Source organism: Aulonocara stuartgranti (genome assembly GCF_965226115.1).
Source record: "Aulonocara stuartgranti genome assembly, chromosome: 12".
Classification (NCBI taxonomy): domain Eukaryota; kingdom Metazoa; phylum Chordata; class Actinopteri; order Cichliformes; family Cichlidae; genus Aulonocara; species Aulonocara stuartgranti.
The window spans coordinates 6,986,526-7,001,064 of record NC_138948.1 but is presented as its reverse complement, the minus strand read 5'-3'; the positions used below and the strand labels follow the sequence as shown (position 1 = coordinate 7,001,064).

The window sequence follows — 14,539 nt, the reverse complement described above, 5'->3', positions numbered from 1 at the left end:
ACTAACACAAGTTTGGTTGTTGGGGTAAACAACATTCGCTACCTAGCACCTGTTCCCTTCAGACAGACTTTTATCTGAGATTAATATTTAGTTACACACATAGACAAGTGCACAAAGCCATGTTGCACTCGCACAGATGCAGCATGAAAAAAAATATCAAAGGAGAGGAGAAGGTAAGGAAGAGGAGGAGAATGACAGAGCAGGAGAAAGAAGAGGTCTGGACTGGGGAATGACGTATACCTTTGTCCTGTCCACCGGATTATGGATGACAGTTGTCTGAGGTTCCTGGAGGAAGAGGAAAATGAGGAGGGGAGATGAAGGAAGATGAAATAAAAGAGAGCAAGTAAAGAAAAAGTGGAAGAGAAAGAGAGGGAGGGAAAGGAAGAGAGCAGAATTTGACATAAACGTAAATATAAATGAACCAAGTGTACCAGAAAGAGTGACATGAATGTTGTATGAAGAGAAAGTGCTTGTTAAGGATGGCAGAAAGAGGGGGAGAATCCTCCAAAGTCATAGAGTGGGTGGATGAACTGAAGACTGTAATTTGGAGTCAGTTCTGTTGCCTGTACACACACACACACACACACACACACACGCACACGCACACGCACACACACACACACACACACGCACACGCACACACACACACAAATTAATCTGCAATGGGCACATCAGTGCTCACGCAAATTCACACACACACACAGTGTTTTTTTGCATCACTTCAGAGGACATTACACTGACTGTTCTTCTTTTCCTGAAGACTTGACCCACACTGCGCCCCAACTACTGCGACCATCATTTTATCCTACATCCTTACACTAAAATCTGATGACCTGTTTTTTAAAATCTCAAAACGGAGGCGAGTCCCCGTAATATAAACAGCTCTACATATGTCCCCACAACATAAGTAATACAAGTGCAAATACACACATACACGGAGTAAGTACACAGCCTAAGGGAAGAGATGGCATGAAGTTGCACTCAAAGCTGTGACATCTTTTTGAACTTTAACTTATCTAGGCTTTTGTTTACATGGGTACTCCTTATTTCTGCACCACCTTGCTGTGCATGCATAATTTCAAACTGCTTTCTATGCCTGAAAAGATGGAAATGCATGCCAAAACACAGAAATAGCAAATCGAAAGGGACAAAGGCATAATGACAAAAAAATCAGCCAGCTCATACAATATGCATAAAATATAATGTGACAGATTAAAAGAAAATGGCCTCAACATCTTGCAAAACATTGGCATACCCAGCAGAAAGACTCAGATGCCCCACAAGATGAAAAACGGGTCATTCTGTTCTTTCACACTCGTCTCAACAGAAACGGCGATCACTGCCGGGCAGACGCTGGCATCATTTCAGGGTCCTTTTTGAAATGGAATTTAATCAGAAACAGCTATTGTTGTTCAGGACTATGTGCAAAGAAATGGCTCAATCACTCAACAGGATTAGCCATATAACAATTTGTCATGCTAATTTTGCTGCTACCAACACTAAACTTCATGCTGAAACTAAGCTGTCTCTTAAAGTACAGCAAGGTAGTGGTTCCCAAGTTTTATCTTTTATCTGACATACCCCAAAACCCTGTCAGGCAGACCCAAACCACTCTCACCTCACCAGTTACTCAAAGCATTTAGCTTACCATTTCTGAATGATGACCATTTAGGTATAGGCATAGTCTCCATTTAAACACTACTCATTATGTGCAGGGACCACTTCCAATCGCTTATTTTAGCTAACAATTTCAATGTACACTTTTAATCTAGTAATTTTACTTATTAATTTATACTTTTGGCTATTTTAACCATTTTGCTTGTAGTTACGTCTAGCTAATGAATTGCAACTTTTTATCAATCATTTCAGCAAACTAGTTCAGTATATTTCTACATACTCTATATAGAATTAAGTTTAACTGCTTGCCATACAGTTTCCTTATAAAAAATCATTCATTACTATATATTTTTCCATTTTCTAATTTGCAATTTCAGTAATTTATCTGGACTATTTTCTATTATTTCATCTGGTAATTAATAAAATTCGCAATTACTTTATTTGAATCCATGAAAGTGCTTTTATCTAGAGTCTCACTTTCTGCTGTTTATCAATGCTATCTTCTGATAAAAGCTGTTCAAATCCACCAAAAAACAAAAAACCCTAAATTACACTGCAATTTTGTTTTGTTTTTCATATTCACTGTGCAATTCTGTCCACGTACCACCTCGATACTGCAGAAGTATCTCCTTTAGCACTTGTACTGCAGCTTGCAAATCACCACATGAGGTACAAAGCTGTACTCTTTCTTTGCCACTTTTTGCTATAACAGTTATAGTTTTACCACATTTACACCAGTACTTGACCTTTGTCTTGAAACCCTCAAAGGCTTGCCTCCTCTCAAGTTCACACAGTAGCCACTGATTGCTGATGACTCAGACTGGAGACAGAGATATTTTCTCCCTCTACTAGGAGCTGTCACTCGATGTAGAATATCCTGTGTAGCTCCCCCGCCAGGAAGTGACACCTCTGTGATGACCAATCATCAGCTGTCTCCCTGGTGATGATAGTGGTGTTGTCAAGGCAACCATCTCCTAGGGCAACAGACACCGGTGGCAACGTGGGACAAGACGATGAGTGAGAACAAAGTACCTGGGGTTTGCAGATTAGGGGGGGGACACGTGCTGATGGCATCATCAGATGGGGGAAGGGTTCGATGGTGACACGTCCCTGTTGACCCCACATTAACACTGATGCTTTACTAGGGATGCTTTTGCTGTGCAGCTAATTAAATGATTTCCCCTTTTTCACTCTAGATGGAATTCATTTAAACGAAGCACTAATGTATTCATATATATAAACATATATTCATGTGGATTTACTACCACCTGCCTACTGCTTCCAGGTGGGAAGAATGTCAGTCCCCTGCTGTAATTAAGGAGATAATGCACCAAATGGCTGAACACAAACTAGATGAAGTCCCTGGTAACAGTGCGATTATTGCAGCCGCCCTCCTACTTTCTATTCCCTTCAAGGATCAGCAATAAACACCTGTCCTCCATGCTTGAACCCACACTACCACAAAGACTTTGAAACACGTAAATGTGAACTTCCATTCAAACCCTGAATGTGAGTCATTGTACATGTGCCAAGCAGAGTGCTAAAGTTAGCATCACATGTAGTCAAACAGAAACACACACATTGGCAAAAAGAAAAACGTTCTGTTGTGGAAAAAAAAAAAAAAGCTCATATAGCTACACATGATGCTAAATGGAACTGGCTCACTTACTGCTGTGTTATATACAGTGGGATGCAAAAGTTTGGGCAACCTTGTTAATAGACATTATTTTCCTGTATAAATCGTTGGTTGTTACAATAAAAAATGTCAGTTAAATATATCGTATAGGAGAAACACACAGTGATATTTGAGAAGTGAAATGAAGTTTATTGGATTTACAGAAAGTGTGCAATAATTGTTTAAACAAAATTTTGGCACTGTTGTCATTTTATTGATTCTAAAACCTTTAGAACTAATTATTGGACCTAAAATTGGCTTGGTAAGCTCAGTGACCCCTGACCTACATACACAGGTGAATCCAATAATGAGAAAGAGTATTTAAAGGGGACAATTGTAAGTTTCCCTCCTCTTTTAATTTTCTCTGAAGAGTAGCAACATGGGGGGGGGGGGGTCTCAAAACAACTCTTCATTCTGGAATAAGGTGCTGTGGACTGATGAAACTAAAATAAACTAAAATAGAGTTATTTGGGCATAACAAGGGTGTTATGCATAAAGGAAAAAGAACACAGCATTCCAAGAAAAACATCTACCTGACCTGAATATTATTGAAAATCTGTGGTGTGAGTTAAAGAGAGCTGTCCATGCTCGGAAGCCATCAAACCTGAATGAACTAGAGATGTTTTGTAAAGAGGAATGGTCCAAAATACCTTCAACCACAATTCAGACTCTCATTGGAAGCTACAGGAAGCGTTTAGAGGCTGTAATTTCTGCCAATGGCGGCTCTACTAAATATCGATTTCATTTCTTTTTTTGTGGTGCCCAAATTTATGCACCTGCCTGATTTTGTTTAAACAATTATTGCACACTTTCTATAAATCCAATAAACTTCATTTCACTTCCCAAATGTCACTGTGTGTGTCTCCTATATGATATATTTAACTGACATTTTTTATTGTAACAACCAACAATTTATACAGGAAAATAATGTCTATTAACAAGGTTGCCCAAACCTTTGCATCCTACTGTATCTACTTTGGTGAGATTACTAGAGTGCCCTCTAGAACATAAAGCCAAACTGCTGCCCTGTGTATATATAGTAATCAGAACAATAAAGATTCCCAAAGGGAAACTAGAACTCCCCATTTCTGTTCCGTAAGAAAACCTCACTCGCAATATCGCTGAATTTTCCCAACTATTTGACAATGGACTTAACATCATTTTTTGACATAAAAGACAAATCCATAGGCAAGAGAGTAGCTGGATTTAGTTCAAACATGTTTTTTCTAACAAGCTGACAAACAAGACTGAATACTGTGGGCCTTTTTAGCTTACAGGTTTTTATTCCAAAACATCAGCCAATTTTACAGAGGAATTCTCTAAAATCCACGGGTGGAATTTTTTTCGCTGGAAGGACAATCTGCAGACCTTTGGACTGACACGGTGGGGGACAGCTTCAATACAGGAGGAAGGGGGTAAATCGCAGTGACAGTCCCTGCAGGCACTGGTTGTCTATTTGTCTTTGGCAAACTTACACTGACAGAGAAAACAACATGGCGGTAGACTATCAACCCGAGTCCAAGTCACAAAGCATTCCCAACTGCCGTGGGAAAATGCTTCCTGACACGACTGCTGGTTTACGACCTACCCGACTGCTTTGGCCATCTCAGTGGCTCGATAAAGACCAAACAAAACCAACAAGAATGGACAGAAAAGAAAAACACACAAAGGTGAAGGAAAAGGTGTGGGATAGGGTGAAGGTAAGGGTCTTAAAGGACATAAGGGCGGCGGGAAGTCGGGCACACACAAACACACAGGTGAAGGGCGGGTTAGGAGATAAATACCAGAGCGGGTGAAGGGATGTTTCCTTTGGGGCTGGTGACTATGCTGTTTTTGGTGCTGTTTGTCTGGGGCTGTGCAGGAAAGGAAAGGAAAGGTAAGGAAAAGGAGGAGACACAACAAGAGTGTTAACAACAGCAAGAGGTGGGCTTGTGAGTGTGGGTCCATGCTTGTGCTCGTGTGTTTTTGGAATTAGCACATATATGTCTCTTTGACAGAATCAACTTTGAGGGTCTCACCTTAGTGGCTCTCATGTAAGGTAAAGAGTTAGGATTTGTCTTTTCATTCAGTAAAAACTCAATGCAACATTTTGATATTCATCGTTCAGAATTTATCTGCTGTTCTGTGTTACATTTATTTAATTTGTACCGTGCGGATCAGAGCAAAGTAGTAGGATACATGTAGGTGTGCATCCCAGTGAGGCCTGAAGGTGGCAGGCAGACGCAGCAACTGTGAAGGGATTATCCTAAAACGTTCACTCTCAAGACTGATCTGTAATTCTCAGGTGACACCACGGGCTGAGGGGTACTCTGACATCATCGTGATGTCACAAGTGACTTCCCCTGCTTGGGATTCCACATCAAGACGTGCCGTTTGGCCGTAGTGAATCACCTTTAGAAGCCTGGATGAAATGCTCTTTTGAAGATCAAACATCAAAGAGCGGCCGGCTCTTTGGAGCGTAGATTGATCTAAATTATTTTTGCATTGAATCTACATTACATTTGTAATCCTGCTGGGGGGGAAATATCCAGTTTAAACCCTACAAAGGATCAAGCCCTGGGTGTGACAGTGAATAAGCTACAATTACGTCAATGGTAATTATGTGAGTTGATACAGTAAAATGCAAGCAATCTTGCTTGTAAGTGAAATTTCAAGAGGTCTTAAGTAATCAGGAGGATTACCTAATCCCCTATTAAGACTTGGCTAAGATATGGCATGATGTTGGTGTGCTGCCAAGCTAGTGAATGATTCCACCTAACATTAATTAGATAAGCACAATATATGAGAATTTAAAAGTGCACATTTTAAACAAGCCCAGAAGATTCAATAAAACAAAATGTTTGGTAATCTTGGTGCTGCAGCAGTGCTGAATCAGAGTGACTGTAATGGTGACTCTTTAACACTGACTTTCAAGATGGAAAGATGAAGACTGATGTGTGTGTGGTTGTGGGTGTGTATGTTTACCATAATATGAATTTTTTAAGCCACTGGGCTTACTCAGAGGAGACGAGAGGAGAGGAGAGGAGAGAGAAGAGGAGAGGATGCCAGCACACATATGGTGCGAAAACACCACATAATGCAAGCACGCACTAAACAGCAAGTAAAAGCTGGTGTTAGCTGACAATAAGCTGACATATAGAAATTTTAAGCACCCATACAGTAACCCACACACAGCCACTCCCAAACAAATCTCCACACTCACACACAAATTACACCAAACAAAGTGGCTGTCACTCCGCTGCCTTTGTGACGATGAAATGCATTCCTCAAAGCAACGATACCATCGTGAGCCGTCTTAGTCAGAGCGTGTTTGCAGTATCAACTCGGGGCCTTAGCATTTACGTCATGTGTGTTTGTGGAGAGAAAACTGCTAACACTTCAGGGAGGCATTGAAAGAAAAAAAAGAAAAAAAAGAAGGAATGATGACAGCAGTGCTACGGCTCGCCAGTTGTGGAGACGACTGCCAATCATTGTCATCTTGAAAGCAAAATGTCCATTAGATCATTTCTAAATTATGAAACAGAACACCGGACATCAGGAGTGATCACAGACAATTATAACCATAGATGAGGGTTAAAAGGGGGTTAAAGTATCCACACGAGGTTTCCAGGATGGGTACAGGAAGAACAAAGGAGGGAAAGGTGCAGAAGAGATGACAAGTGTGGTAAAGGATGAGCCAGATCAGAAGATCAGAGAGGAAAAAAAGGTTCCTTCTGCGTAACGGCAGGGCAAGAAGTTAGGGGTCAGAAATAAGTGAACTGAAACTAGTAATTCTGTGTGGTTTAATATTCTTATGCAAATTCCTGTTTCATTTTAAATCCTCCAAGTATGACACTGAACATGTAGGGTACATGGACCATTCACAGAGTGTATGTGCCCTAGATCAGACTTTTGTACTGCATGTACTGCATGTTGTGTTTAGTCAGGCAAAGCCAGGCTGTTGTTTTGTGATCGTGTCTTTAGCGTTTGGATGCAGTACTGTGCTATAAACCTGCTTTTTTCTCCCAAGTTTGTTTAAAACAAATAAGTAAACATCTAAACGCTACCTAAGACTGTCTAAAGTCAAGCTGGTACTGACAAAATAAGTGCACACGCTGGAGTCATTTCCAGTATACCAGAAGCTTAATTTAAAAACTGGAACACTTTTTGACCCATTTCTGTGTAAAAGGAACATGCGCGCCTTGCTTAAAAGTAAAAGACTGGTCTATTTTTACATTTGCAGAGGAGAACTCAGTGGCATATGTGAACCACATACTGTATATTCTGCTCAAGCCTCATATAGCAATGTTCACAGGTTAATGTGGCAGTAAATACATTGATACACTGTGAGTAGTACACTGGAAAAATAGCACACTAATGTTTATCTACAGTAAAGTATGCTGAGCCGCTGCAATGGCCAATTCTGATGCACATGCATGTTGGCCTCTGCAAACACCGTGGGTAACGAGTCAAGTGAGGAGTTGATTTCCCGTTTACAGCCTGTAACAGCGAGAGAGAACCGAGCCACAGCAATCAATGACCTAGCCTACTGTAATCAGTAATTACTGGACATTAGTGCATGAATATCAGCTGAACAGTATTAGGTTCTGATATTTGCCTGGTTCTTTATTCATTTGTAATCCTATTATAGTTTTTTTCCCTAAGTTGTTTTTGAATAGATGGAAGTATAGCTAACAGGAACAGTAGGTTAATAAGAGTCCTGAGCTAACTTAACTCCGGAGCCTCGTGGGGAGTCACCTTAGGCCAGGTGGGCTGCTGGGCTTGTAACACACTGGATGAAACCCTTATTAAACAATATTTAATATTCAACATGTTTTTTTTATGGAATTTCATATGCTGCCCGGCTGCTGCAGCATCTGCTCTGTGAATGGTCAGCATAGGTTACAGATTCAGCGTAGTAGGTGAAAACTATAGCGTTCTTAGAGGTGGAGGATTAAATAATTATACTTTTACTCTTGTTTGAAGTATGCACCTTGTTAAACTCAAGGGCTCTGTCTCAAAACTACAAGTACTGGCTCCGTTCTAAAAGTGTGTGCCTGACAGATCTGGAGCAACATCCCTGGAGTAACTCTGATGGAACTAAAACACCCTGCTTCCATTACGTTTTCAGAGTATTCTCGTGACGCCGTACTTTGCAACGATCATCCCGGCCTGTCAATCAAGCGAGACCATTGCTGTGACTTGTGCCTGGTTTTTTCTGTCAATGAAATATAACTTTCTGTATACGCTGTCTAGAGCTGGGCGATAGAACGATAACGATATCTATCGCGATATAACTTTTACTCGATAGAGAAATTAAGCTATCGCGATAGACCTCGCCGCTCTTGTCCTCTTTAGAAAAAAAAAAAAAAAAAAAAAAAAGGTCGGCCGATCCAAATTAAGTAGCGCAGAGCCGAACCAATCACAGCCGCAGCTTCACGTCGCGTGACTTGTTACGTACAACACAAGTGCCAAGCCGCACGTGTGTTTGTTTGGGAAGCAGCCAGCGGGTAATGGAGCCAGCGCATAATGGAGGAAATGAGTGTGCCGACTAGAGAAAACAGATGATGGTTCCAATGCCGGAGAGATTGTCGAACGGAAGAGCCATAGAAGTTCCGTAGTGGGAAGGTATTTCGGCTATTTCAAGTCTGACAAAAAACAGAGTAGCGTGCACTGTAAATTGTGCCGAAAGCAAGTCTGGAAATACAATAAACTGGTGCATGCGTCACACTGTGCGCCACGTTATTGTTTCGGTGAAATGAATTTCTACAATACTGTTACTGTTAATTCTACTCTCTGCAGTGTTTAAATGCTTACATATACACACAGTTACTGTCCCTCCACACATACGACTCGGTTCTGCTTCTATGCCCCAGCTTTGTTTACTTTTTCCCGCCGAGGCTTCTAGACTTCTGATTGGCCAACATTTCTGCACGGTTAGGAATCTAGCGCCACCTGCTGCTTTGGCATGTTCATAGCAGCGTTTTCCTTCATTTCTGCCTTTATGTGTGGACGGGATTATTTTTTAAAACGAAAACGGAAAATCTCCGTTTTCAAAAATACCCGTGTACGTGTGGACGTAGCCTCGGTCTCTGACTGGAAGCGCTAATTCGTCATTCGGCTTTTGTCAGACTAAAGTAACTGTTAAAACTGTTTGAAAAGCTCAGCTATACAACAAGGAGAGATTGAGAATTTCCTTTTAGTTCTGTTTATTTGATATTGACAAAAGTTAGTCAGTTTTGTCTGTTCTTCTGTAAAACAAACTAAGATTTATTTTTAGAATTAATACTTTGTTTCTAAGTGGAATTGACAATTTAGTCTGTTTCATTTGTTCCATTTTGAAACTTAAATGCTTTAGCGGCTGTCTTTTGTGTAGTTTGCAATATTTGCCTTTATTTATCTGAAAAAGTCTCATGTTCCTTAAGTACATCTACCCTGTTGAACTTATTATGGGAAATAAATATTTAAAAACAAGCTGCTGATTATTTCACATTTTACTTGCGAGCAACGGCACATTTAAATCTTACAAATATAGTTATTTGGCTTATATCGTGATAGATATCGTTATCGCCTGAAATGAAAAAAACATATCGTGATATGAAAAAATCTCATATCGCCCAGCTCTAGTAGTTCCTAACAAGGTGCTGCTGTTGCCGTCATGTAAAATGCATTACCTCGTGTACACCAGAGCATTTTTAACAAGAAGTGCCTACATGACATCTGACTGCTGTTGAATAAAAATGATTTATGAATCGGCACCCACTGTGCCACAGAATAATAAGTTAGTGAAGGAAGGGAGTCTCAAATCTATTACACAGAAGGAAGAAAGGAGACCATAAGGGATGGAACAAAAAAAGAAGTGACATGGCAAAATGCATAAATAGCATGCTCACCATATACTGGACAGTAGAGCTGGACTTGCGTTTCTGTCCTCAGGCAATTGATGGATGGATTTATTGATGGATGAGCAGATGGTAGAAGAAGGAGGGATGGGGAGGAAAATAAAGTAACCAAAAAAACAACAAGTGAGTGTACTGTCAAAAAAAATGAAATTAAAAAACAAAGAGCAAAATAGAACTTGTCAGCATAAACCAAAAGCTGTACACTTTGATGGCAAGTGAAGAGAAGTTCCTATACAGCTTAGAAAAGGCAAAAGGAGGAGCAGCTCCTTCAAAGAAGTGAAAGGAGCAGTGGTTGAAGTGAAGGCCATCAGAGAGAGAAAATTAGAAGAGGAGTCAGCTCATGGAAGAGTCAGAAGGCAAAAATTCAACCTATTGCTTCGGGGACAGTGAAAGGGAAGATGGCACGGTAAGAAAATAGCATGACAAGGAACTGCAAGATTTATTATGTAAGTGTTTTCCCAGACTTCATCTTAAATTTAAAATCACAACTGGCTTGAATTTTGTTGTTACATGTTGCATTAATGCATCAATAATTTATCGGAGACCAAAATAAATGTTCTCAATGTTGTTATTTTACATTCATCTAAAACTGTTTTGCAGCTTTTAATCTAAAGAAATCTGCACATTGTGTATATAATAACTAGTGTAAACTTAATAAGGATAAACAGTGTGTCATATAACAACACTGTTTAAAATGCAGAATATGTTGGTTCCTCTGAGCAGTAGCTGGCGTCGAAGGAGGTGAAAGGTGGTGGGCAACCAGTGCCAGAGAGAGACCGCTTGCTTGCACTGGACAGGTGCTACAACTGAAAAGCGTCAGGTGTCATTAGGCATTAATGAGCCAGCGGGAGAAAAAGCAGGAAGAGGAGAAGACCATGAGAGGAGCTCAGAGTTTCAAAAGGAACAAAAGGACATTTGGAGATTATAAGAAGAAACAAGAGAAGAGGGAGAAAAAGGAGGCAAGCAGGGACGGCAGCAAATGAAGAAGACGCCTTTAGAAATGGTTTGGGGCGAGTGTGTGGGGAGCCTGTTGCTAGGCAATGAGTGCGCCGCAGTGGAAGTAAGCGTCTATTTCTGTCGTCTGAGTTTCCAGGGTCCAGACTGGCAGCTATTCCTGGAACCGGAGTCACATTCCCTGCTGAACCGACTGTGCAGGGAGGAACGGGAGGGGGGGGGACACATTCACGCACACACACTCACACCAAATCCATACATACACACACGCATGGACACTCGATGCTGCGCATGAGTGTAACACGCATGGACACCCACGCTTACGCACACTTGTGTGCAGGCATGCTCACAGCCCCGTTTGCACGTTCAGTCTCTTTTCAAGCTGATAAACAAATGGGATGTTTTCACACACACACACACACACACACACACACACACACACACACACACACACACACACACACACACACACACAGTCTTACAAACACACACATACCTCCATGTCCACGTGCATGTGCCCAAACCTTTGCCTAATATAATGTATAATGCTGAGAAGCATGAATAGCACGTTGCATGTACGTGGCGCACACAGACACATTCATGATAGCTGTGTGTGGGATGTGCTACTGCAGCGTGTGCATGTGAGAGCGTGGGATGTGAGAGATCTTCATTAAATGGATGAACAGGAATGTGGGGTTAAAGACCAGATGGGGTGAGGAGGAAAAAGAAGCATTGAAAGAGGAGCAAAAGGCAGAAATGGAGGGATGAGAGAGAGGAAGTGATGAAAAAAACAAAATGTGAAGGGCTGACAGATGGTTAGATTTAATAATGGAGATGGAGAGGTGGCACTGAGCTAAATAATGCTAAATCAAAATAAGAGGTCCTTTCAGGAGGATGCGCTACTCGAGGCTTGTGCACTGGCAAGTGGCATGAAGGCTGATACGCATAGCACACACAGACTCGCATACATGTAGACACACATCCAGATGTGTGTACAGATGTGTATTCAGAACGGGCCACTTACTTTAATAAAATAATTAGATAATAACTTAAAAATCCAGCAGCTCTCATTCTGATACACAACACCTCAAGCCAAAAAACACAACTTTTACATGTAACACTAGACAAACATCCAATGACAGAACATACATGACAAGAAAGACATTGTAGGCAAAAGTGAGACTAGCAAGATTAAGAAAGAAATGAACAATCGAGCAGAAAAAAAATGGGGAAGAGGAAGAAGAAGCAGAGTTTCTAGCCCAGAAAATGTAAGGAAGGAGGAAAAGTCAAGGAAGGAGATAGGTAGAGAAGTAAGAGCGTGCCCCTTACCTTGACATCTGCCTTTTTGTTGAGCAAAGTCTTGGCTGCTGCAATGACAAACAGGGAAAAACAACCAGTTAAAGGTGTAGCTGAGCAATAGCAACTCCATGTTTCTCAGTGAGTCTTGGTATGAGCTACAACCTTAACCTACATTGAAGCCTTCAGAGATAATCTGGATTTGACTGAAATAATGTTCTTTACTGACCTTAGTAGTAATAGTCTATTTTGAGTAATGATAAGTAAAGGTTGCCTGAGGCTGAAAGAGAAAGGGAACCTTTTGCACACTGAACTTAAAAAAAAAAGTGTTTTTACAAAATGACTCAAAGCTAAACAACTACAACCTCCTGAATTTACTAGAGTCTACAGATGGATACAGTATGAGTATATTGATTCATCTATTAGTCAAACAACTTGCCTTGATCTTTCCCCCCCCCCCCCCAATTTCATAACAGGATTTACCTGTAAAACTGAATTCTTTGACTGCCTGAAAAGTAAAGTTAAAACCAACCTTTCTTAATAAGGCTTACATAGAACTACAAATGTACAACAACTCAAAGATGTGTAATACTAATGTTAAGGTAGTCAAACTGCAAAGTGGCAGGGTGAAAAGTTAAGCCAGTGCAGAAAAACCAGTACTTAAAGATGGTCATTGAGGCTGGCTTTAAATACCAGTCAATCCCCACTGACTCTTATGTTAAATGCCCACCATTATATTAGTCAACAATGTGCTTACAGCCTGGTAAAAAACAGTTTGGGGCTTTATGTATAGTTTCCCCCTTGACAGCAACTGTTTGATGGGAGGTTTTTGGGTTTTGTTTTTACTCATTCATTTGTTAAGGCTTCAGGGTTGGGGTGTGACCGCTTCGATGAACAGCTGAGTTGAACCAGGCGGCTGTAGCTGTAGTTCTATGCTTTTAAACAGCCACACAAATCTCACTGTCTCCTTGGGAACAGTATTGCTCCCAAAGAGAAGTTGGCATATAAAGCGGAGGAGCCAGGGAATTGAACTACCAACCTTTCAATTATAAGCCAGCCCGCTGTAGTCCCCGAGCCACTCAAACAGGCTACAAGCAGACAGACTAGAAATTTTCCGAATATGGAATTTTCACATCAGTTTGTCTTAAGAATAGTTGGCACAAAGACGCTGTTGTCAGTGAAATAAAAATACTCTCCATTTGCATTGTTTCACATGAATTCTCAGGCTAAAGTCTCCCTGAAGCCATGAGGAAGTCAAAGTAAAGATGGCTGCCTCACACGGCAGCCATAAACCCAACAATAAGCCCTGCCTTAAAGAACTCCACAGAGGCCCAAAGGAGGATTAGTGTTCAGTCTGCTCTCTAATGAGGGGTAATGAACGAGGGGGTGAGGGAGGAAAGCAGGAAAGAAAGAACGATACTATAGAAAAAGTCCACTGATGAGCATAATACCCATAATCCTTTACAACAGTGGAAAGTGCGTGTAGTCAACAGAAGACAGTCCGCAGGGCATTTACTGTGACTGCACTGCTAATGCCCAGAAAGTAAGGTGGTCTGATTGCATTAGATAGCTACATGTTCACCCAGAGGGCTCCAAAGTAAGAGCCAGACTCTGGCTTGCTGGTCAGTGGAGCCTGTGGCTGCATCTGTGGGGATGTGGACAGAGGATTAACACTAACACGACACCAGATGATGAGATTGGACGTGCAAATTAGTGCAATTCAACAGCTTTAAAGTTGGTACCAAAATGCACTTTCTTGCTTGTTGGTATTTTACAGCTGTAAACACCAACACAAGGATAGAAAAATGACTTCAGGAGAGCATAGTTATGACTTCTAGAGTTCCTATTTTGATCATCATTATTATTTTACAATAGGAACATTATTTTCTGTCTGCGGTGTCTTAATTTACCAAAGTGAACACTTAACTCAGTTAGTTTAATTACTCCTGAAGACAATAGCTAGAGCATGATATAGAAGGCACAAATCTACCTTCTCAAAAGGCAAATAAAATATATTTAAACATGCTTAAATTGGGTTGTTTTTGAAAAAAAAAAAAAAGATTCTCAGAAATATTGTTTTGCTTTAGTATAGATGTCAGTGCTATACATAGATCTC

General features: G+C 40.8%; 1 protein-coding gene across 21 annotated transcripts in view; it reads right to left on the bottom strand.

Moving 5' to 3' along the window:
* The window catches only part of camk2b1 (calcium/calmodulin-dependent protein kinase (CaM kinase) II beta 1), an 82,215-nt gene that overhangs the window by 19,209 nt on the left and 48,467 nt on the right, over window positions 1-14,539 (bottom strand). For 4 of the 21 annotated variants that reach the window (XM_082555489.1, XM_082555508.1, XM_082555507.1 and 1 more), the window contains exons 13-15: window positions 12,457-12,494; window positions 10,165-10,197; window positions 241-285 (exon numbers count right to left, since the gene is read on the bottom strand). In XM_082555489.1, the coding sequence (XP_082411615.1) occupies window positions 241-285; window positions 10,165-10,197; window positions 12,457-12,494 (116 nt within the window). Of the gene's footprint in view, window positions 1-240; window positions 286-5,076; window positions 5,146-10,164; window positions 10,198-12,456; window positions 12,495-14,539 lie in introns of all 21 variants that reach the window. The other 17 variants (XM_082555495.1, XM_082555494.1, XM_082555492.1 and 14 more) reach the window with 8 other exon arrangements.